Source organism: Trichechus manatus, unplaced genomic scaffold (genome assembly GCF_000243295.1).
Source record: "Trichechus manatus latirostris isolate Lorelei unplaced genomic scaffold, TriManLat1.0 scaffold00011, whole genome shotgun sequence".
NCBI lineage: Eukaryota > Metazoa > Chordata > Mammalia > Sirenia > Trichechidae > Trichechus > Trichechus manatus.
The window spans coordinates 9,651,971-9,674,226 of record NW_004443947.1 but is presented as its reverse complement, the minus strand read 5'-3'; the positions used below and the strand labels follow the sequence as shown (position 1 = coordinate 9,674,226).

The 22,256-nt window shown below is 47.5% G+C and overlaps 1 protein-coding gene across 1 annotated transcript in view; it reads left to right on the top strand.

Moving 5' to 3' along the window:
* Nucleotides 1-347: 347 nt before the first annotated feature.
* Nucleotides 348-22,256, top strand: part of KCNIP1 (potassium voltage-gated channel interacting protein 1) — a 532,042-nt gene continuing 510,133 nt past the window's right edge. The window contains exon 1 of the mRNA XM_004371208.2: nt 348-815. Within this exon, the coding sequence (XP_004371265.1) occupies nt 728-815 (88 nt within the window). The 5' untranslated portion in view covers nt 348-727. The remainder of the gene's footprint in view (nt 816-22,256) is intronic.

Below are 22,256 nucleotides of genomic sequence, written 5' to 3'. Positions count from 1 at the left end.
AGAATGGAAATGAATAGGCCGACTTTGAGTGTGGGGCAGAGGCATCAGCTGGGCCGAGTCAGGAAGGCAGACCAGCCCCGGGGACCTCCCTACCCCGCTGGACTTCTCCATGATGCAAACCAGGCCACTCTGAGGTCGCCTGCAAACTTTCCACTAGGAGCAGCTGGCTTCCTGCTCCGTGGGGAGCTCTCGGATCCTGATCAAGGCAAAGCAAATTGATCTATTAGATTAATCAGGAAGGAAAAAGCGGGAGAGCGAGTGTGGGAGGCTGTGGAGCCCAGTGTTCACCGTGGAGCAGTCCCCTCCCTCTGACTCGAGTATTAATTGCTACTTTACCACTGCCATGTAAGAAAGACAGTCAGCAAAGCCAGGGAGAGCTCCAGCTCCTCCCTCCCGCTCTGCTCAGCTCCCTCTCCTCACGGTGCCCTGAGAGTGCCTGTGCCCTGGCTGTGCCACCCAGTCCTGGAATCCTGCGGTCCCCTCATGGCGAGGACTTGAGTGGACAGCAAGTGGGTGGGGAGAGGGGGGAGAAAGGGAGCACACGTTGTGCCCTGCAGCCTCTCTGGATGCAGAAGCCGGACTCACTGCAGAGGCAGCTGTGCTGTTCCAAGAGACCAGCTTCTGGGGTTCAGCCATCTCGCAGGGTTCTCCGAAGTTCTAGGGGCACGCCAAGTGGGAGCCTCCTCTTCTGGGCACTGACAGTAGAGCCTGCCTCTCCTCTGCCACCATGAGCAGCTGCTCCACGAGATGCAAGCTGGGGTTTGTGAAATTTGCCCAGACCATCTTTAAGCTCATCACTGGGACCCTCAGCAAAGGTAGGTGTCTGGCCTTGACCCTTGTCTCGTTGATACGGCCTGGCTGGCCACGTTGCCTCCACGTGGTAAGTGTGGCCTTTCTGGGGTGCCTTGGTCTCAGAGGAGGCTGGGGGAAGTCTAAGGCTGGGATTCAAGGTTGCTGACAACCTGGGTCCTGGCTTCGAGCAGTCAGGCACGGCGCCAGGGAGCTCAGCCGGCTGTAATTGCCTGGAACTTTGGAGATGGGATTGGTGGTGTGTGGCTGATTGGTTATAGGTGGGCAGAGGGACAGAACCCTTTGCAGAGTATTGGAGGTGGCTTAGCGTGACTGGAGTTTCAAGAGGTTATCCACGGAGTGTGGTGTCTTGTTGATAAAAGAGGCATTTGATGTGGTGGGCTGTGAGTACTTCCACACAGTGGAGGGAGACACTTGAGGGACCAGCAGGAGATGGCACGGGGCTGGGATTGGCTGCACACTGGTGAATACACAGGGTTTGTATCAGTTCTGTGACGAATGTGTCAAGAGCTTTCTCTCCTGGGGTCCCAGGGTTCTGCGCTCCTGCAACTTTGCAAATCGTCTGTTTCTCTGATCCCTGTCCCTCCAAATCTCATCCCTACAATTTTCTCTGCTTCACCAGGAACTCAGGTGGCAGGCAGTTTGCAGGATTAGCTCTTAGGCAGAAAGTGTGGTTGTGGGCCTGAAAGGACAGCATGCACATCACGCAGCCCCAGGATTCGGCAGGCAGCCCTGGTCCCCCTCAGGGGGTGCTGACATCTCAGGGGTGATCTCTGTCTCTTGAACCCCATTTTATACTCTGTAGCAGGCAGGACTAGAGACTCTGGCAAACTTTCTGGAGATAAAATTTAAAGGGAGATCAGCCGCATAATGTGATTTCATTGGCTGAAAAAATATCTTTAAATATTCATGCTCTCTTTCGAGAAGGAAGAGTCTTTCAGGGAGATGCATTGGAAGTGGCAATGGGATATTCAGGGAAAGAGGCCCACACACCCCTGGTCGGAATTTTAAAAAATAACAGTAAGAGATAATAAAGGCTGTGTACATACAACCTGCTCTGATGACATGGCCCAAGCATCCGGCCACCAGGTGGTAATATCCTGGTGCACACTGTGGTGGGGGAATGGTGAGGGTCTGCTGTCTCCTTTCTCGGGCCCTTTTGCCCTTCCTTTTCTCTCCCCACTACCCTGCCTCTGCAAGAGACCCAGCTTCAGTGGACAACACATGCAATGTGGAGGGTCGGCAGGCTCCCTGGCAGAATTATGGGGTGGTCTGAGGTGAGAGGGTGTGGAGACAGCAGCTCTCAGTGGCTTTGCTTCTGGGAGGAGGAGAAAGAGGTTAGGTAATGGCTCAAACCTCCCCCATTCAATCCTCAGAGGTAAATTAGGGATTTCCTTCCCGCATCCTGGATACCAGGATTTCAGGGGATGGTGGGTGAAGGGCAGCATCCTATCTCATCTCTGCTTTCCAGAAGTGCTGGCTGGCTCAGAGGGTAGAGCTTGGGCCTGGGTTTTAGGAAACCTACGTCCCAACTCTGGCTCTGCTACCTGAGTAAGCCGCAAACTCTCTGAGCCTCAGTATCTTCATCTGTAAGATGAGTACGTTACCTCCTACCTGTCTACCTCTAGGACTGTTGCAAGGATCCAGTGACGTTCGAACGTGGAATCCCTTTGCTGAGTGTGTTGTGGCGACCAGATGGGAGGGAGGGGTCACCGTCTGAGATAGGCAAGGGTGTGGCAAGGCTTGTTCCCTCTGCACGGCTGGGGTCAGATGCTCTTTAATTTAGCTGACTGAAGGTGGGTCTGCACACATCAGGCAGATCAAAGGGAGAGAGAGCTTACAGGAGGACATTATGCAGCAAAAAGGGTGAGCGTGAGTCAAAGCGTCAGTGAGGGAGTGAGAGTGTGTGCAAAAGACTGTGTATGTGTGTGCAAGAAAGAGAGAGGAGATGGCTCTTTGAATAAACAAGCATGAAGACAACTTTACCTGCCTATTTGCCTACATCCATGTGCTCAACATTTATGTACTGAGCACCTACTCTGGGCCATGCTCATCACTAGACCCTGGACACATTGACAACTAAGATGCCAGCCCTTTGTCAAGGAACTTGCAGTCTGATGCGGCACAGACCTAGCAGACAGCCACCACCTGGACATCATGCTGAAAGCTGGAGTGGTGTGTGGGGCACAGAGGAGGGGCGCCTAGAGCAGACTAAGGGGCTCCTCCAAAAGTAGCATCTAGTGAGATGGGAAGGAGGAGAGGGAGACAGAGGTGGGCAGCGGAGCAGCACTGAAGTGTCAGCCTCGGCAGAGGAAACACCTGGCAGGTCAGGATGGCTCCCCCTTCTCCACTCGGAGTCCCAGAGACTGTGTGACACAGAAAGGGGCTCCACAGGGACCGGCCCTAGGGGCCCTGGCCTTCCCCCAACTTGCTTCAGGCCTGAGTTTTCTGCAGCCGGGCTAGGGAGGCCACCACGGCAGGCATCCGGGAGGATCGAGTCTTCACTGGGTCTGGCCTCCATCTCAGCTCAGCAAGGAGGGCCAAGTGTGTACACAGCCCTGGCTCTGTGCCAGACACGCGCTGGGTAACTGGTGCTCTGCCCAACCAGGTGTTTGCTAAATGTTTGTTAAATAAATGACAGTGGGAGCGGGGCCAGGCCTGGATCCGGGGAGGGGAGAAAGTTCTGTGGAGAAGCCAGAAAAAGCTTCTAATGTATAGACCTGCCCCAGATGAAATGGGATTTGGCCCTACATAGACACGTTACCTTTGCTTAATGATTTCTGTTTTAATTGTGATTTCACTTATTCTTTATTCATTGCACTGAGTCCTAGATTTGCAATAATCCAACATTTATGAGAAATATTTTTCTTTGTTCCTTTTGGGATTGAGGAATGTAGAGATTATATTGGACCAGGTACTCCCACTGGTCCTGGGAACAGCTTGCTGCTTCTTGCCAGCCTTTAGAATAGCTGGGGAACAAGGAGGGCTCAAGACCACCCCTCCCTGTTCCCTGTCCTGCCTGGTCCTGGGCCTTGGCCACCTCCCCCTTGCTGCCTGCAATCCCCTTCCCCATTGGCTGCAGACACCAGCTGGCCTGATCCCTCCTTGGTGTCCTGTTGTAGAGGTGAAGTGATCAGGTCTCCCAGCTCACACATCTCATTGACCTTGAACTTTCCCTTCATAGCTCTGATCACAATCTGCCAAGCGCTATCTTCCCCACTAGCTTGAAGCTCCGTGAGGGTAGGAATCACATGTGTTTTCCTCACCACTGTAGCCACAGCTACGAGCATAGCACCCAGCACAGACTAGGTGCTTTACAAACAGTATTAACTGAATGAAGCACTGCTCCAGGGGCACCGATGCCTGGTGGCAGCACTGAGAGGAAGCTGGGAGGTAGGGGCTTCCTAGGAAGCAGCACGAAAGCACCTGTCACCAAGGTACCCAGTGAGGGTTTTCTGAACTCTGTGCAGCTGCAGGGGCTGAGTTTGTGACACGGGGTGAGCCTCCAGCCAGGTAAAGCATCCAGGACTGGGCCTGAGCTTCCCTAGAGTCTAGGGAAGGCGTTTACATTGCCCCAAGAGGGGAAGCTGGATGGGTGGATTCTAGTGCCCTCACCCTTTAAATTTTGCTTTGATTTGTTTTACATACTAGATTTCTCTGAAATTTAAAGCGTTTCCCTGCTTAAAAAAAGAAAAAAAAAAAAGTTTGCACACCACTAATGCAGTGGAAAGTGCAGTTAGTTGCCAGATGAACATCCCTGGGTGCTCTGCACATTGGCTGGAGAACCTCGCTCTGGGCTCCTCACCTGTCTGGCCTCAGTTTTCTAATCTGTAAAATGGAATCATAGTACCATCCTTATAGGATTAAACGAGATTGTGTTTATGAGGCTCCTTGCATAATACCTACCTACCCAGCAGTTGCCATCCAGTTGGTTCCAACTCATGCGCATCAGAGTAGAACTGTGCTCCACAGGGTTTTCAATGGCTGATTTTTTAGAAGTCAATCACCAGGTCTTTCTTCCAAGGTACCTCTGGATAGACTTGAATCACCGCCAGTCTTTTAGACAGCAGCCAACTGGCTTAACTGTTTGTACCACCCAGGGATTCCCCTTGCATAATACAAAACAAAACAAACCCATTGCCATCGAGTTAATTCTCCTGTATAATAAGTATGCAGTAAATGTTAGTTGATGTGACTGCTGCTATTAGCTGATAATCTCATTGGCCTCATTGGCAGTGAGCGCCTCAGGGCAAGGATTCTGTCTCAGTCTTCAGCGCCCAGCACAGAGACTCTGAGAGCAGAATGGACTCTTAGAACACTTGGCTTGGAAGCGTATGGCCCTGTCACTAAGTTACTGGGTGACTTTAGACCATTTGCTTCCTCTCTCCCCACCTTGTTTTCCTAAGGCCCAGCCTAGCACTGAGAGTCAATTTTTGAGTCATTGTCCTTACCTGATTCCCTTATTAGGAGGATGAGCTCGATTCCCAGAGCCAGGCCTGTGCCTGCTGTTTGAATTAGGAGCAGTCCAGCTACTGGCTCGGATGCCTGGTTAAACTGGGGCTCTGGGGACCCAGCCTCTTCCTGCGCAGCCAGCTCCTCCTACCCTCCTACAGAGTAACACAGACCGCTGCACACAGCCAGAAGGTGGACAGGCTCCACTCTGGCTAGGGAGGCTTAACCCCATCTCCTTCTGCACACTGGCAACAAATCTGTTACCCTCAGCACAGATGGCAAGGCAAAGCAAACAGGGGGAAAGAATCCAATCCAGGAGAGCTTCTAGTGTCATCCAGGCCACCCATGGCTTGATGGCCACTCAGCTCGAGAGGGACTGGGGAGGTTGACCTTATAAGATTTATCTCAAGGACAATGCCCTGAAGTCCCAACTCCCCTTCCCACACGGCCCAGGCTGCTCCTCTCTGGGAGAGGCAGGACCTCAGCTGCAGACCCATCTAAGACATGCCGTTCCTCTTGCCTCCTCCCCATCGATGTTCAAGATGCTCAAGACACTGACCTTGGACCTGGAAATGGGCTCTGCATTCCGGCAGGACAGGCTTGAGTCCTAACTCTGCCATGTACCAGCTGTGTGAGCTTGAGTAAGCCTCATAGCCTCACTAAGCCAAGGTTCCTTGTATTTAATTGGGGATAATAATAATATCAACCTCACACAGCTATTTTTTAATTTAAGAAGGACAATGCAAGGACAGGGCCAGCACCCAGTAGGGCAAGTGCTGACCTTGACTTGTGTGAATCAGAGAGTAAATGTCTCCTTTAATTTTGCACTCTAGATGTCTATCTCCCTTGCCTCACCCTAGTCCCAGCCCTGGAAGTAGGTGCTACAACAACCATTTTAATAGGTAAGGAAATTGACTTTTAGCAAGGCCAGGTTACCCCACTGGTGAGAGCAGCAGTGGGATTAGAACCTCGGTCCTGTTGGTGCCCAGACCAGGCACTGTCCTCTCCACTCCTCAGAGCTGGGGGAGATGCCCCTGTGTACACTGTTCCCCCCTGCCACCCATAGAGAGCCCCCTAGCTTTCCACTGATGTTCTTGGTGGTTTTGTCAAGAACTGTTGTACCAAGTGGGTCTCTTCAGAGCAGCCACCTGTTGTGCAAGGAGTTGGGACAAATTCTGTAAGATGGCATGGTCTGGGTTAAGGAATAAGCTTCAGCAAGATAGCTACACATGTGGTCTCCAGCATCTCCATCACCTCTTGGAGAGGTTTGCCGAGGCCAGGGCAACTGCAGGATGCTGAGTAGGCAGGTGTGAGGAGTGGTCTTGTCAGTAGGGAAGTAACAAGGTTTTTGCACCAGGCAGTCTGGAATTGGGGTATTGTTGTTGTTAGTTGCTGTCAAATTGGCTCTGACTCATGGCAACTGTTTGTACAACAGAACAAAATGTTGCCTAGTCCTGCGTCATCTTAATGATCTTCGTAAATTTGAGTCCATTGTTGTGCTATTGTGTCATTTGATGTCACTGAGGCCTCATTTTCACTGACCTTTACTAAACAAGTCCTTTTCTAGCAATTGGTCTTTCCTGATAATGTGTCCAAAGTAATTGAGTCAGGGTCTTGCCATCCTCGCTTCTGAGGAGCATTCTGGTTGTATTTCTTCTAAGACTAATTTGCTCTTTCTTCTGGCAGTCCAGAGTGTATTCAACACCATGACTGTTGATTAGAATTGTCTGGGAAAGCAATGGCCTTGACTCTGGGGTTCTTGGGACCTATGAGATGTCCCAGTGTCCCTTGCCAAAAGGAAGAAGCCACCCATCCTACAGGAAGCTCAGTGAGGGCACTGCCCCCTTCTGGGAGAAGTGAGAGTCCCCACCCACCCAGGTCCAGCCTGCTCACTGTCCAGGCAGCGCAGGTGAGCCCCAAGGTCATGTCCAAACACCCCCTCCTTGCATCCCAGGCACCCACCCCCGGGGTGCTCATGCCTTGTCAGAGGCAGAAAATTCAATCACTGGGGGCTCTGTGTCTGTGACTGCATCCCCAGGTCCCAAGCCAGAGCTGCCAGGGTGGGAATGTGCTGACCTTGGCTCTTCTGATGCCCAGCAGTCTTCATCCCAGCCTACCCATCTCATCACCATTGTCCCCTCTGTAGTAGGCCCATCACTTCCTAATAATCCATTTCAGCTGGCCAGTTGGTCTCTGGGGTCTCTGTAGCCCAGTGGCAGAGGGGAGAGAGGAAGGTGGAATCTCCCGCCACCCACCAAAGCTGCCTGTCTCTGAGGCTCCCAGCCTTTCTTCCCGATTGCGTGATACCAGGCATGAATAATTTGTTCAGGGCTGCTTATCCCAGCACTGATGCACAGACATCCTATTAAGTTCAGGAACATGGGGGAGCAGCTAGTTTGTTTCAAATTAAAAGTAGCTGGAAATGGGCCCGTCTGGCCGGGGGGACCATGGGTGGTGACACCAAGGTACAGTCAAACCAGGTCTTAATTAACTTGGCCTTCGGAGGCCAGGGGTCCCTTGCCAAGCAAGCATGACCCTCATCTTTCCCAGTCTTCTCTGGGTCCCCCATGCCCCAGCCACAGAATCTCCCCTGGGCTACCTCCCTCACCAGGACACAGGTCCCAAGTCCCCGAGAGATATGTGGTTCCTGTATTAATCTGCCAGGGCTGCTATAACAAGTTACTACAAAACGTGTTGACTTAAAACAACAGAAATTTTTTTTCTCACAGTCTGGAGTCCAGAGGTCTGAAATCAAGTTGTCAGCAGAGTCACACTCCCTCTGAAGGCTCTAGGGGACTCCTTCCTTGCCTTTGCCAGCTCCTGGGAGCTCCAGGTGTTCCTTGGCTCATGCTGCATCACTCCAGTCTCTGCCTCTATCTTCACGTGGCCTTCACCTCTATGTGTCTTCTCCTCTTCTGGCTCTTGTAAGGATCCTTGTCATTGCATTCAGCACCCGTCCAATTAATCTGAGATGATCTCATCTCACAATCCTTAACTTGATGATGTCTGCAAAGACCATTTTTCCAAATAAGGGCACAGTCACAGGTTCTGGAACATGGGCATAACTTTTCAGCCAACATTCAACCTAGTACAGTTCCCAAGCGCAGAGGTAGTGGTTTGAAGTAGCCAAGGAAAGCAACAAGGTGCAGGGGAAGAAAGAACATAGCTCTGGAATCAGAAAGACTTGGGTTCAAATCCCACCACCTCCTAGCAGGGGAGCCACTTCCCATGCTGAGGCTCAGTGTCCTCTCCTGTAACATGGGGCTGCTGGGAGACGGGAGATGATGGATGTGACGTGCACAGTACCAGGCACATAATGGCTGCTCAGTAAAAGTCAAATTCCTCGCTTCTCTTCTCATGTAATTAAACCTTGAACTTGTAGCCTGGAGAAATGAGACAGAACTGAAAGAAATAAGGCTGCAGGTCAAGTCTTCTTCCAGCTCTTCTCTAGAAGTGCTGCCGCTGCTCCAAAGCTATACCCTCTGCCCTCGTCTCTCTCAGAGACATGTTCTGTTATGGAGATTGTCAGCATCTGAAATCATCCTTTTTATTCAGTTGTTTATGCATTTATTGTCCTTCTACCTCCATGAGAATGTGAGCCCCACAAGGACATTCTCTGTGTGGATTTTGTTTATAGCATCTCATCCAATTGTCACTGAGCCTACTCTGATTCATGTGTGTCAGAATAGAACTGTGCTCCATAGGGTTTTCAGTGGCTGATTTTTCAGAAGTAGATTGCCAGGCCTTTCTTCCGAGGCATTTCTGGGTGGACTTGAACTGTCTATCTTTCATTTAGCAGCTGAGTGAATTAACCATTTGCACCTGCCTACAGTGTCTCAAGCATCCAATAAATGATGAATAAATGCTTTTCCTGCCCAGAAATTCAAGCCATGTGACTGGAGCCTCATTTTGAACCCTGGTCTTTGTCAGACCAGTTCTGAGGCCCCCCACTCCCCATCTCCCTATTATGAATTTCTGTGCTGGAGTTTTTACAGAAGCAGTCAGCCAGAGTGACTTTGATGAGATGCGGGTGGGGGCAGGGGTCAGTGCAAGGCCAAGGGCCTGACCCTGCTCTCATCCCAGACTGGGCCCCTGTCCTCTGCTCCTCAGGCTCTCTCTGTGGTTGACCCTGTAGTAGCAGGCCCATCACTGCCAGATGCAGTTCAGAGGGCAGGTTCTCAGGCAATTTTGGGTTTCCTCTCCAGGGTCCGTGTGCACCCCAGCCAGAAGGGCAGGAGGGGGATTCAGGCCCCACATAAGGGCAGGGAACTGGAGAGAGGATGTTGCTGGGAGAGGAAGCAGAGAAGAGGAAATTGTAATGGCTCCCGGGCCAGCTGGATAGAAAAGGGAGCCGGGACCCCAGGAGCAGCCTTGAGGGAAGGTGTTCACTGCCACCAATCACAGCCTGCCCTGTCATCCACACAGGGCCCCCTTCGAGAGGCAGAAGAAAGTCTGCATCCTCGATTAGGATGAAGGCAGGAGAACAACAAACACAGAGCCAATCCTGGTCCTTTCTGTGAAGCCGCAGAGTTTCCACATTCTGTTCTTATGGCACAATGAGCATTTTGGAGCCAGACCTGGGTTCAGATCCAAATTCTCAAATTTGCTCACTGAGCAAGTGTCTTCCTTTCCCTGGGCCTAAGTTTCTTCATCTCTGCAACGAGGGAGTTGCTAATTTCAAAGGTCCTTTCCAGCTTTGGAATTTTAAGATTTAATAACAATGACTCAACAGTACTTACGGGGTCTGTTCTGTATCTGATCTTGCCCTAAACACTTTGCACACACCGATTAATGTGCACAAGAACTCTAGAAGGTGGAGTGCTCTTATTAACACCGTTTACAGATAGGAAGTTCTGAGCTTCGGAGAGGGGAAGGGCCTAGCTCGGAGTCACACAATCAGCATGGGACAGAGCTGGGATTTCAACCTGGGGATGTCTGTGGACCCTTACCCCCACCCCCACCCCGTGTTTGTTGTTGCTGTTAGCTATAGTTGAGTTGGCCCCTGACTCATGGTGGTGCCACATGTACAACAGAATGAAACGCTGCTGGGTCCTGCGCCATCCTCATGATCAGTTGTGGATTGGACCATTGTGATTCATAGAGTTTTCGCTGACTGATTTGTGGAAGTAAATCACCAGGCCTTTCTTCCTAGTCCATCTTAGTCCAGAAGCTCCACTGAAACCTGTTCAGCAACACGGCAACATACAAGCTCCACTAACAGATGGGTGGTGGCTGTGGATGAGGTGCATTGGCCAGGAATGGAACCTGTGGTCTCCTGCATGGAAGGTAAGAATTCTACCATTGAACCGCCACTGCCTCATTCATTATACTCCCCCCATTTCTAAAACTCATATCCTGGATAGGAAGACCATGGAGAAAAACATCATTTTCTTCCCACTTTGGCCAAGAGGCACCACACACACTCAGGTTTTAGAAATCAAAGTTTCAAGGCCTCAATTCTGATTGAAGGAACACAGTTCTGGAGGATTCCCCTAAGATCAGATCCCCCCAATCTACACTCCAAACCATTATCCACAGATCATCTTTTACCATCAAACAACAAAAAGTGTGGGTGAACTGATCCAACAGCCCAGACTGAAAAAAGAAAAAAAAAGAAAGAAACCTGCCACCCGCCCCCCAAGCAAGCATTTCAAGATATAATTTCAATTTGGCCAATGTTTATTTCTTGCTGGAATGAGGTTGGTTGGAAACCGAGGCAGGGAATCGGACAAGAGTCCGGGAGGTAGATGTGATTTGGCGGGGGCTGGTGTCTAAGAGGCTGGGGTGGGACCACCCCAATTTTCTTTCTGTAATCTTTTGATTAACCCTAGGCCAGTTTGAGTGACATGTTTCAAAGCGTCTATACTTGGCAGGCAGGGCCAGCGTAGGCTTGCCACTCAGTATCTGCAAACATCAGCTTAGAACTGGCTGTCACTTGGAATCTGGAATGTTTCTAAAGCCACAAGGCATATTGGATTGCAGAATGATTGGCAACATCCTTGTGCTGATTAGCTCTGCACATGTCTTGTGAATCCAGAAGCAATGGCCTCTTGTTTCAAACACAATAGTAACCATAAGAGGAATAATAATTGTGATCATTCAATGAGTGTTATCTGTTTGCTGGGAGCTTGACAAGTATTCCCGTGTTTAATCCAGCCCTAGCCCTGTGAGTTACATACTATTTTTATCCCAACCTGAGGCTTGGAGAGGTTGAATAACTTGTCCAAGGTCACAAAGCCAGGGTTGTGACTCCAACATCCACATACAGTACCATTCTTCTGGTCAAATCCCCCAGCACCATCTCCCCCAGAGTCAATTCTTTGCAGAGCATCATTCCCATACTTTTCAAATACACAACAGACTGCATAATCCCTTCACACAAAACCCTGCCTCCAGTGGCTTCTTGACACACTTAGAGTCGATGTGTGGCCAACACCCATGGAAGCAGCAGTCAAGAAATCAAACAACATACTGCATTTGGGCAAATCTGCTGCAAAAGACCTCTTTAAAGTTTAAAAAAGCAAAGATGTCACTTTGATGACAAAGATGTGCCTAACCCAAGCCATGATCTTTTCAATCACTTTGTATGCATTCAAAAGCCGGACAACGAAAAAGGAAGGCGGAAGAAGAACTGATGCGTTCAAACTGTGATGTTGGCAAAGAATATTGAATATACCAAGGACTGCTGAAAGAATGAACAAATTAGTCTTAGAAGAAATGTAACCAGAATGCTTTTTAGAAGTGAGGATGATGAGCCATCAGCTCATTTACTTTGGACACGTCATCAGAAAAGACCAATTACTAGAAAAGGACATCATATTTGGTAAAGAAAAGGGTAAGCAAAAAAGAGGGAAACCATCAATGAGATGGATGACACAATAGTTGCAACAATGGACTCAAACAGACCAACAATCATGGAGATGGTGCAGGACCGGGCAACAGTTGGTTCTGTTGTACATGAGATCATCGTGAGTCAGAGCTGACTCTACAACAACTAACAACAGGCTTTATGTGATCCTCAGCATTCCTCTGTTCTTTCTCTCATCTCACTTCTCCTCCCAGTGACACACTCCGCACACGAAGCCATGTTGCTCTTGGTGGAACACCCAGGTCTTTCAACCTCAGGGTCCTCACAGTTACTGTTCCCTCATTCCAGGTGCTATCCCCAGACTTCCCCTGGCTCTCTCCCTCACTTTATTCAAATCACCTCCTGTCTATAGTAGCCCCCTCCTTCTTATCTTCCCATCGCCCTCTCCAAAACCAGCATTTTCTATCTTCTACCTTTGCCTTGTTTTTCTGCCCAGCACTTACTGCTCCTTGCAATTACATGATGTATTTATTCACGTGTTTATAGTCCAGCTCACCGATTAACAGTCCATCTCAATGAGGACAGGCACATTCATTGTTGTGGCCATCCCTACACTCCCAGTGCCTAACACAGGGTTGGCATCTAGCAGGCCCTCAGCGGAAGTTGAGATGTTGTCGAGGCAGATGAGAAGCCCAAGGCCCAGGGGAAGGCCACGTAGCAAGCTGGATGCAAAACTTTGAACTTGGATTTAAGCCTCTGGAGTCTCCTTCCATTTCCTAGAAGCTCTGCCCTGCACATCCTTTAAAGGTCCTCATTCTACATCCAGACTTCCCATGTCTATCTGTCCATCCACAGATCATTCTATCCATTGGCAAGGCCCCTGATGTTCCTACATCCAGGACAAGAGGATTTAAACTAGCTGTCTTGCCATTCCACCCACATGCTAAAAACTCCTCTCCTCAGTGACTGCGGCTTTTGGGCTGACTTATGGAGCCCTGGTGGCACAGTGGTTAATAGCTATGGCATGCTATGGCTGCTAACCAAAAGGTCGGCAGTTCAAATCCACCAGCCACTCCTTGGAAACCCTATGGAGCAGTTCTACTCTGTCCTAAAGGGTCGCTGTGAGTTGGAATTGACTTGATGACAATGCATTGATTAACCTTTGACTCATCCTTACCATGGAGAGACAGGAGAACCTTTGCCAGTGAAAGGGCTGGCAAGGCTTCCCAGAGAGGCTCCTCTATGAGGTCATGAAGTGACGCGTCACCAGTGAAGGCCTCTGAGGGTTACAACACAGCTGGCTCCCCCTAACCATGTCCCCACTAGCCCCTGATGGTCTAGGACCTCCTGAGAACATGATTTCTGGAGTTCGTCGAACTCCTAATCCAGTCACCATCATTTACAAGCTGTATAACCTTGAGAAGGTCCATCACCTCTTTGAATCTTGGTTTCTCATCGTAAAATGGGCATAACAATACCCATCTCACAAGTTTATTGAAGTAATGGACTTAAAGTGTTTATTGCAGTGCTTCTCTCATATTATGTAAGTGCTCAACAAATTATAGGATGTTTTTGCTATTTTTATTATGGCTGTTTATGAGCACTGAGCTTAAGTCTCCTCCCGTTTACATCCTCATCAAATCAGGGACCTCCCAGGTCTTGGAAAATAACTGGATGACTGAAAGACTAACCCCAGTGGGCCAGAAAAGAGTCAGAGATTTCTTCTGCTTTCTCTTTTCCTTCCCTTTCTCTAACTGGAATCACAGGGTGACAGTGATGAAGGGTCTTATTCTAGGCAGATGGAATGGAAGGGCCAGAATTCCATTCAAAGAATGAGCTTAAAATCCAGAACCTTTAAAGTCTTCTGTGCACCATTCAATCCAGCTCCGCACCCCATCCGTGTCCCACTCACACCAATATTCTCCTAACCAACCAGTTGCTGTCAATACAGTTTCGGCTCATGGCAAACCCACATGAGCAGGGTAGAACTGTGCTCCATAAGGTTTTTGGTGGCTGATTTTTTGGAAGCAGCTGACCAGGCTTTTCCTCCAAAGTACCTCTGTGTGAGTTCAAACCACCAACCTTTCAGTTAATAGTCGAGCTCAACATTTGTACCACACAGGAACGCGTCCTACTGATAAAAAAATAGGAAGAGGAGCAGCAAAACCTTAACTTTATATAATCCAGCTGGGGACAACCAGACATAAGGAGGAGGCATAAAACCTGAGTGTGATGACAATCTCCTGTGGCCTGGGTCAGACTCCCTCAGGGTAGTTTACACCTTGGAGGGGAGAGGCCAGCCTGAATCACAAAGCTCTGCGCAGGTAGGCGAGCTCTAGCAGTACATTCAGCAACATCTTGTGAGTTAAAGGCCGGAAACTGAAGATTCTCTGGCACTACCTGCTGGCCTCCTGCCCCGCGTGGCCACCGTGGTATAGCACTAAAGGCATGGGATCTGCCAACAACAACCAGTGCCTATGGATCACACCTTGGATGTTGACATCTGGGTGGTGCCGCCATGATGTCTGCATGGTCTGCTAAGAGCCTGAGTGGTCAGCTACGCAGAGGAAGCCAAGGCCACAAAGGCAAAGTGAGCAGCATACAAGACTCCTTCTAACACTCCACCCCCACATGCCTCTGAGGCCAGAGTAGGGAAGAGTCTTGAACTAGGTACCATGGGCAACTGGCTAGTAGCTGAGGCATAGGGATAGGGGGATGATCCAAAGGTGGGGACCACCCCACAGACAGCTCTTCAAGCCCACACAGTCAGCGGCTCAGGCCAAGAGCAGGCAAAGCCCCACACCTCTTCAGCTTCTTCTCTGCACTTCCACTCTCGTGGCTTCACCTCTAGGTGGAGATTCCCAAGTCTCTCTCCCTTGTCTTGGCTATTCTCTCAAGCTACAGGCTTTCAGGAGACTCCTGGGGGCATGGCATGGGCCCCTTCTTATTCATTTAAGAATGCCCAGCACCAAGCACAAGGCCTGACATAGAGTAGGGGCCCAACAGATGGATGAACAGAGGAAGGAGGGAAGGAAGAAAGGAAGGAAGAAAATAAGGCAGGAAGGAAGGAAGGTAAGAAGGTAGGAAGGAAGGTAAGAAGGAATGAAGGAAGGAAGGAAGGTAGGAAGGTAGGAAGGAAGGAAGGTTGGACTGTAGGAAGGAAGCAAGGAAGGAAGGTAGGTAGGAAGGAAGGACGGACGGACCAGTGGACCCTTAGTAGCCTCTTCTCAACCCTTGTAAAACCAAAGCAGACCTCTCTTTTCTGACTTCACTATTTCTCTTGAACTGTTATCTTGCTCATTAAATACTATTGATTCTTTCTTCCTAGCATCTCTCCTGTCTGTCACTTGCTTTCCATTCTCAATGACATCCCTAAAGTCCAAACCCTGTCACATCTCACCTGCTGTGCTGCAGCAGCCTGCAGACACATTTCTTCCCATCCCTCTCCCTGCTGTCTCCTCCACACCACGGCCAGACAGAGACAGTCCTCATTCCTTTGACCAGGAGCCCTACTTCTAGAAATCTATTCTAAGCAAATATCAGAGACATGCATTACTTACTATACTAGAGTGAAAAATTGAAGACCTAGTCCAAAAAACGTGAGTGAAATAAATTTTGGTTGTTTTGGCTGATGGAATGCTATTCATCCTCTGGAAATATTTTTTTCAAGAACTATTTAATAACATGCACAAATGATCTTGAAATAATATTAGATAGAAAAGCAGGATACAAAACTCTATACACAATATGGTCCCAATCTGTGAGTACATGTGTGTACTGAAAGAGTAAAATAGAAAATAAATAAACTGAAATATTAACATGGATTTTAGTTGGGATTAAATGGTATTTTAAAGTTTTTGATACGTACCTGTATTATCTGAACTGTTTTCAATGAGCATGTATATTTTAATCAGAAACCGTAAAGATAGTCCCTGAATATACATCTTTAATTTTATAATTCTTATTACCATCAATAAAAGTTGTTCTTTCAAAGACGCTATGCTCTTGCCTGTCCACTCCATTTTAGAGGGAACCCCAAACTCCCAGGCCTGGTCCTCACAGCCCACATCCCACTCTCAGCCCACCTTCCTGTTGGTGTCTCCCCTCTTGCACAGACGTTCTCTTCCAGCCAGACTAGTCACCACATGGTTTCCAAACTGGCTTTGTGGTTTATGTCCCTGAACCTCTCAAATGGTTAAAAAACAAAACAACAAATCCAGAGAGAGAGAGAGAGTGCTGATGGTAGACTGGTGAGCATAGCCGCCTTCCAGAGAGAGAGAGAGAGAGGAAGGAAGCAATGTGGTGATGCAAAGTGAAGGGAATGGATGCTCATAGTACTAATGTAGTAACTCTTCTATAGTTGGACATTTTCAATATAAAAGCTTGGGGGAAATAACCAGTCTGAAAAAGCTACATATGTATGACTCCAATGATATGAAATTCTGGAAAAAGAGGAACTACACATAGAGACAGACCACTGGTTGCCAGGGTTTGGGGGTGGGGTGGGGAGGGGTGAATGGGGGAGCACAGGGCATTTTTAGGGCAGTGAAACTATTCTGTAGGATACTATAATGGTGGACACACGAAGTTATGCATTCATCAAAATCCATAGGACTGTACAACATAAAGACTAAACTCTAATGTAAACTATGGACTTAATAATGTATCAGTATTGGTTCATCAGTTATAACAAATGTATCACAGGAATGTAAGATGTTAATAATGGGAGAAGCATTGTGCCAGGGGACAGGGAGTACACAGGAGCTCTGTACTTTCTGCACAATTTTTCTATAAACCTAAAACTTCTCTAAAAATAAAATTTATTAAAAAAAATTAGGGGAATAAAGGAGCAGTATAGTACAGTGTTTAAAGGCATAGGCTCCGCTATGAAGTTAGCTGGTTCAAATTCCAGTTCTAGTGCCCATTAATCGGACAGTGGTGACCTTAAGCAAGTTACTTACTAAGTCTCAGTTTCCTCATCAGTAAAATAGGGGTGATGGAAATCATAGGGTATTTATTTCCTACAGTTGCCTACAGAATGGAATGAATGCGTGCAAAGGGTTTGGCAAAGAGTCTAGAACACACAGTGTGTTAGTTTCCTAGGACCGTCGTAACAAACTACCATAAACTGGGTGACTTATGAGAACGGAAATGTATTCGCTCACAGTGCTGCAGGCTAAAAGTTCAAGATCAGGGCGGCGGCCGTGCTGATTCCTTCTGAGGGCTCTGAGGGAGAATTTGTCCCATGCCTCTCCCCCAGCTCCTTGGTGATCCTATCTCTGCCTCCATCTTCACATGGCTGTCTTCCCTCTGTGGGTATCCGTCACTGTGTCTCTTCTCCTCTTATAAGGACATCATTCATATTAGATTAGGACCCACCCTCCTCCAGTGTGAACTCATGTTAGCTTAACTGATAACATCTTCAAAGATCCTATTTCCAAACAAGGTCATGTTCACAAGTACCGAGGGTTAGGACTTCAACATACCTTTTGTGGGGGACACAATTCAACCCATAAGACCTAGTAAGCACTCCATCATTGTAAACTATTAGTTTTGGTGCTAAACGTAGGAATCAAATTCTTACCCATGAAGTGATTCATAATCTCTATCTCCCTAAGCTGCTCAACCGTGGATCGTAACTAAGTAAAGCGATGTGGCTTTGGAATCTTTTGCTTACACAACTTTCTTTCTGCCACTAGGCTGGTAGCTCCCAAAGACCAATGTCAGGCTGGGGTGGTGTCCATATCTCCAGGGCCTGGCACAGTGTCTGGCACAGAGAAGATAGTCAATAAATGCCACAACCCAAAATAATGGACTTGAACAAGATGCAGGTCAAGTTTTAACATAGTTCTTTTCACCAGGGACAAGCTCGTAATTTCGCTGATGCAGCCATTTCTTTTCTCAAGGGCTTCCTCAAGATAAGACATCACCTGGATAAATTAGCTGTGGATATAGGCAGCCTGCAATTGGCATGGAAATGCAAGTTAATTTCCAATTAAACCTGATTTCTGAGCTGAGGGATCTGCCTGCCTCATGCTGAGAGGATTTTTCTGGTCAAACCTATTGTTATTGTTGGTGATGGTTCTCCCATGAAGTGGACATTCAAGGAAACTGGTCCTTGGATGCTTGGATGATTCCACGAGGCAGGGAAGTAGCCCCTGTGGGCTGGTAACTGCTTTTCCTCAGGAACTCAGTTAATACAAATCAAGAAAGTTCAAAACAAAGACAGGCAGTCTGTCCGTGACCAAAATTTTTCAGGTAGAGTATTGCCAGAAAAAAGTCCCTGGGTGGTGCAAATGGTTAACACGCTCAGCTGCTAACCTAAAGTTTGGAAGTTTGACTCCACCCAGAGGTGCCTTGGAAGAAAGGGCTGGAGACCTACTTCTGAAAAATCAGCCATTGAAAACCCTATGGAGCACAGTTCTACTCTGACACACATTGGTTGGAGTTGACTCAAGCGCAACTGGTTACTGGTTAGTTTTACTGCTAGAAACGGATTGAGAGGGAGACCGAGGCAAGGCATTCTCACTGATGCTAATAAGAAAGAGAAGTGGGAAGTTGCTAGTCAGAAAAAGATGGCAATAGGGAGTTCTCTGAGCTCAAAGGGAAAAGAATCTGCATAATTGGTGGAAGGAGAAACGCTTGCTCAGAGAGAGAACAAAGGTTTGTCGAGCATCTTTTATGCACCAGGCACTGTGCTAAGTGCTTCACATTCATTATTTAACTGAATCATCACAAGAACCCTATAAAATAAGTGATGCTATACGCATTTTCTAGTTAGGAAATTGAGACTTAGGAAGATTAAATCAACTGCCCAGCGTCACAGGCAAACCAGACTTGAACTCTTACTTTTCTGATCTCTTCTCCCTAAAGACTCACTCTCCAAGGACAAATACAAAATTACAGTTTAGGGTCATAAGAATAATGTCCTATTGAGCTGAAAATTATTTAAAAGAGTATAAGAATGAGAAAAAAACGAACAAAAACCAGTTGCTGTTGAATGAACTTTGACTCATAGCAATCTCGTATGTGTCGGAGTAGAACTGTGCTCCGTAGGGTTTGGTTTTCTCGTTTCTTTTTTCTTTTTTCTTCTTTTCCTAGATTGTTGTTGTCGTTAGTTGCTGTCAAGCTGATTCCTGCTCATGATGACCCCATGTATGTGAGATTAGAACTGTGCTCCATAGGCTTTTCAAGGCTATGACCTTTCAAAAGCTGATCACCAGGCCTGTCTTCCAATGTGCCTCTGGGTGGCTTGAACCGCCAAACTTTCAGTAGGAGTCAAGTGCTTAGACATTTGTGCCACCCAAGGATTCCTCTGTAGGGTTTTGAATGGCTGATTTTTTTTTTTTTTTTTGGAAATAGATTGATAGGCCTTTTTTCTCAGGTGCTTCTGGGTGAACTTGAACCTCCAACCTTTCTGTTAGCACCCAAACACTTAACCGTTTGTGCCACCCAGGGATGCCAAGAATGAGAATAACTAAAAAACAAAACCAATCCCATTGCCATTGAGTCTACTTTGACTGATGGTAATCCCATGTATTATGGTAATCCCATAGGGTTTTCGTAGCTGTAATCTTTATGGAAACAGTTGGCCAGGACTTTCTTCACGGTGTCACTAGGTGGGTTTGACCAGCCAACCTTTAGGTTAGCAGCTGATCACAAACCACTTGTGCCACCAAGGCACCTAAGAATGAGAAAAGGGCCTTTAAAATATGTTCTGAGAGAGAGTGAAACTAAATGATAACTGGGCCTCCTTGGGGCAGATGATCTGATGGAGAAACAAGTAATGCTTCCTTCTCTTTTGGTTTGCTCCCATCTTCCCAGGGAGCAAGATATGGGAATCAAGTGTTATTTTAGCTAGTGCTGCTGTAACAAAAAATACCACAAGAGGTGACTTTAAGGAACCAGGGCTTCAAGCCAGTTCATTCCAGTTCGAACCCCTGCTGAGAATTTGCATTTCTACTCCAAATATACTGAATCAGAATCTACATTTTAACAAGATCCCCAGGTGATTCTTTATGTATAATAAATTTTGAGGCCCACTGCTCAGAATTGGTCTCTAACCAGTATCATTAGCATCTCCTGGGCACTTGTTAGAAATGCAAATTCTCAACAGGGGTTTGAACTGAACAAACTGCTCACAGTTCTGGAGGCTAAAAGTCCAAATTGGGTCTCAGCCATGCTGATTCCTTCTGTGGCCTCTTTCCTAGTTTCTGGTGACTGCCCACGATCCTTGGTGTTCCTTTGTTTATAGATGATCCTGACAAGGCATCTGTCTTCCCCTGTGTGTGTGCCTGTGTCTATTCTGTTCTTTTTATAAGACACCTCTCAGAAGCGATTAGGTTAAGGACCCATGCTACTCTGACATCACTTCATTAACACAACTCATTGTCTTAATCATCTAATGCTGCTGTAACAGAAATACCACAAGTGGATGGCTTTGACAAAGATAACTTTCTTTTGTCACAGTCTAGTAGGCTACAAGTCCAAATTCAGGGCGCCGGATCTAGAGGAAGGCTTTCTCTCTCTGTCAGCTCTGGAGGAAGGTCCTTGTCATCAGTCTTCCCTTGGTCTGGGAGCATCTCAGCATAGGAATCTCGGGTCCAAAGGACACACTCTGCTGCTGGCACTGCTTTCTTGGTGTATGAGGTTCCCCCCCTCTGCTCGCTTCCCTTTCCTTTTTATCTCTTGAGAGATAAAATGTGGTGCAGGCCACACCCCACGGAAACTCCCTTTACATTGGATCAGGGATATGACCTGGGTAAGGGTGTTACAATCCCACCCTAATCCTCTTTAACATAAAATTACAATCAGAAAATGGAGGACAACCACACAATACTGGGAATCATGGCCCAGCCAAATGGATACACACTTTTTTGGGGGACGTAATTCAATCCATGGCAGTCATACGTACAGGTACAGGGGTTAGGACTTCAGCATAGCTCTTGAAGGACACAATTCAATCCAGAACAAGTGTGATGGTCCAGCTAGGGCTAAGAGGCTTCCACGAGGTCAAGAGCTCCTCTGCAAGATCTAGCTGCTTCCAGTCAATGAGGTTCCAGCTTGTGGCTCAGGGAATTTGAATTCCAGGGGATGAAAAGAACCAGAAAAAGGGAGTAAAGGAACATGGCCAGCACAGTCACAGAAAAACAAGTTAGAGACCAAGAAGGTCACAAATGGCCCAATTTTCATTAATGATAGCAAAGGATATGCAAAAGCCATATCTAAATGAGCATGCTGTCAACACCAGAGCAAATTCTAGACTGGATTATTAAATCAAGTGTTTGGGAACTCTGGGAAAAGAAAGCAGGGATAACCTTGAGAAGTGTGGGGTCTCTGACAAAGGGTCATGTCAGACCAGCCTGTTTTCCATTCTGAGTTTTAAGAGTTGCTAGTTCAGGGGGTTGCTGAGGCTGCAGTGTGCCTGAATCCCAGGTGGGCATTTTGATGGGCTGTGGGCTAGGTGATCCTGGAGCCAGGCAGACTGCAGCTGACCAAGTGGTCCCTGCCGGCCTTGGCTGTAACCACATGCAAACCCTTGCAAGATTTTTTTTTTTAATTGTGGTAAATATATATGGAACAAAACATTTACCATTTTTACATCTCTTACATGTGCAATTCAATGACATTAATTATGTTCATCATGTTATTCAACTAGCGCTACTGTTTCCAAATTTTCTATCATCCCTAACAGAAGTTTGGTGTCCCCTAAGCAATGAGTCCCCCTTTCCCACTGCCTCCTGCCTGCCCCTGGTAACCACTAATAAACTTTCGTCTCTGTACACTTGCAGGGCTTTTTCAAATACACGTGCCTAGGCCTCTCCCCCGATCTGTGGATCTAGACTCTTCAGAGGTGTGACCCCTGAGTTATTTGAGAGTCTTACTCTGCAGGAAGGGATAGCAGGGCATCCAACAGGCTCTCTCAGCACTTGACCTTGTCCTGCTCAGCAGTTTTTAGTTTTGACATGGGGCAGAGACTAAGGGGCAGAATCCCAACGGTTAGGGAGTAGAGTCTGATACCATACTGCCTGTGTTTGAATCCCAGCTCTGTTATTTACTAACTTAAAAAAAAAAAAAAAAAGAATTTTATTGTAGCAAAATATATATAAGAAAAAGTTTGCCATTTTAATCATTATTTAATGAATAATTCAGCAGCGTTAACTGTATTCGCCACGTTGTGCAAACA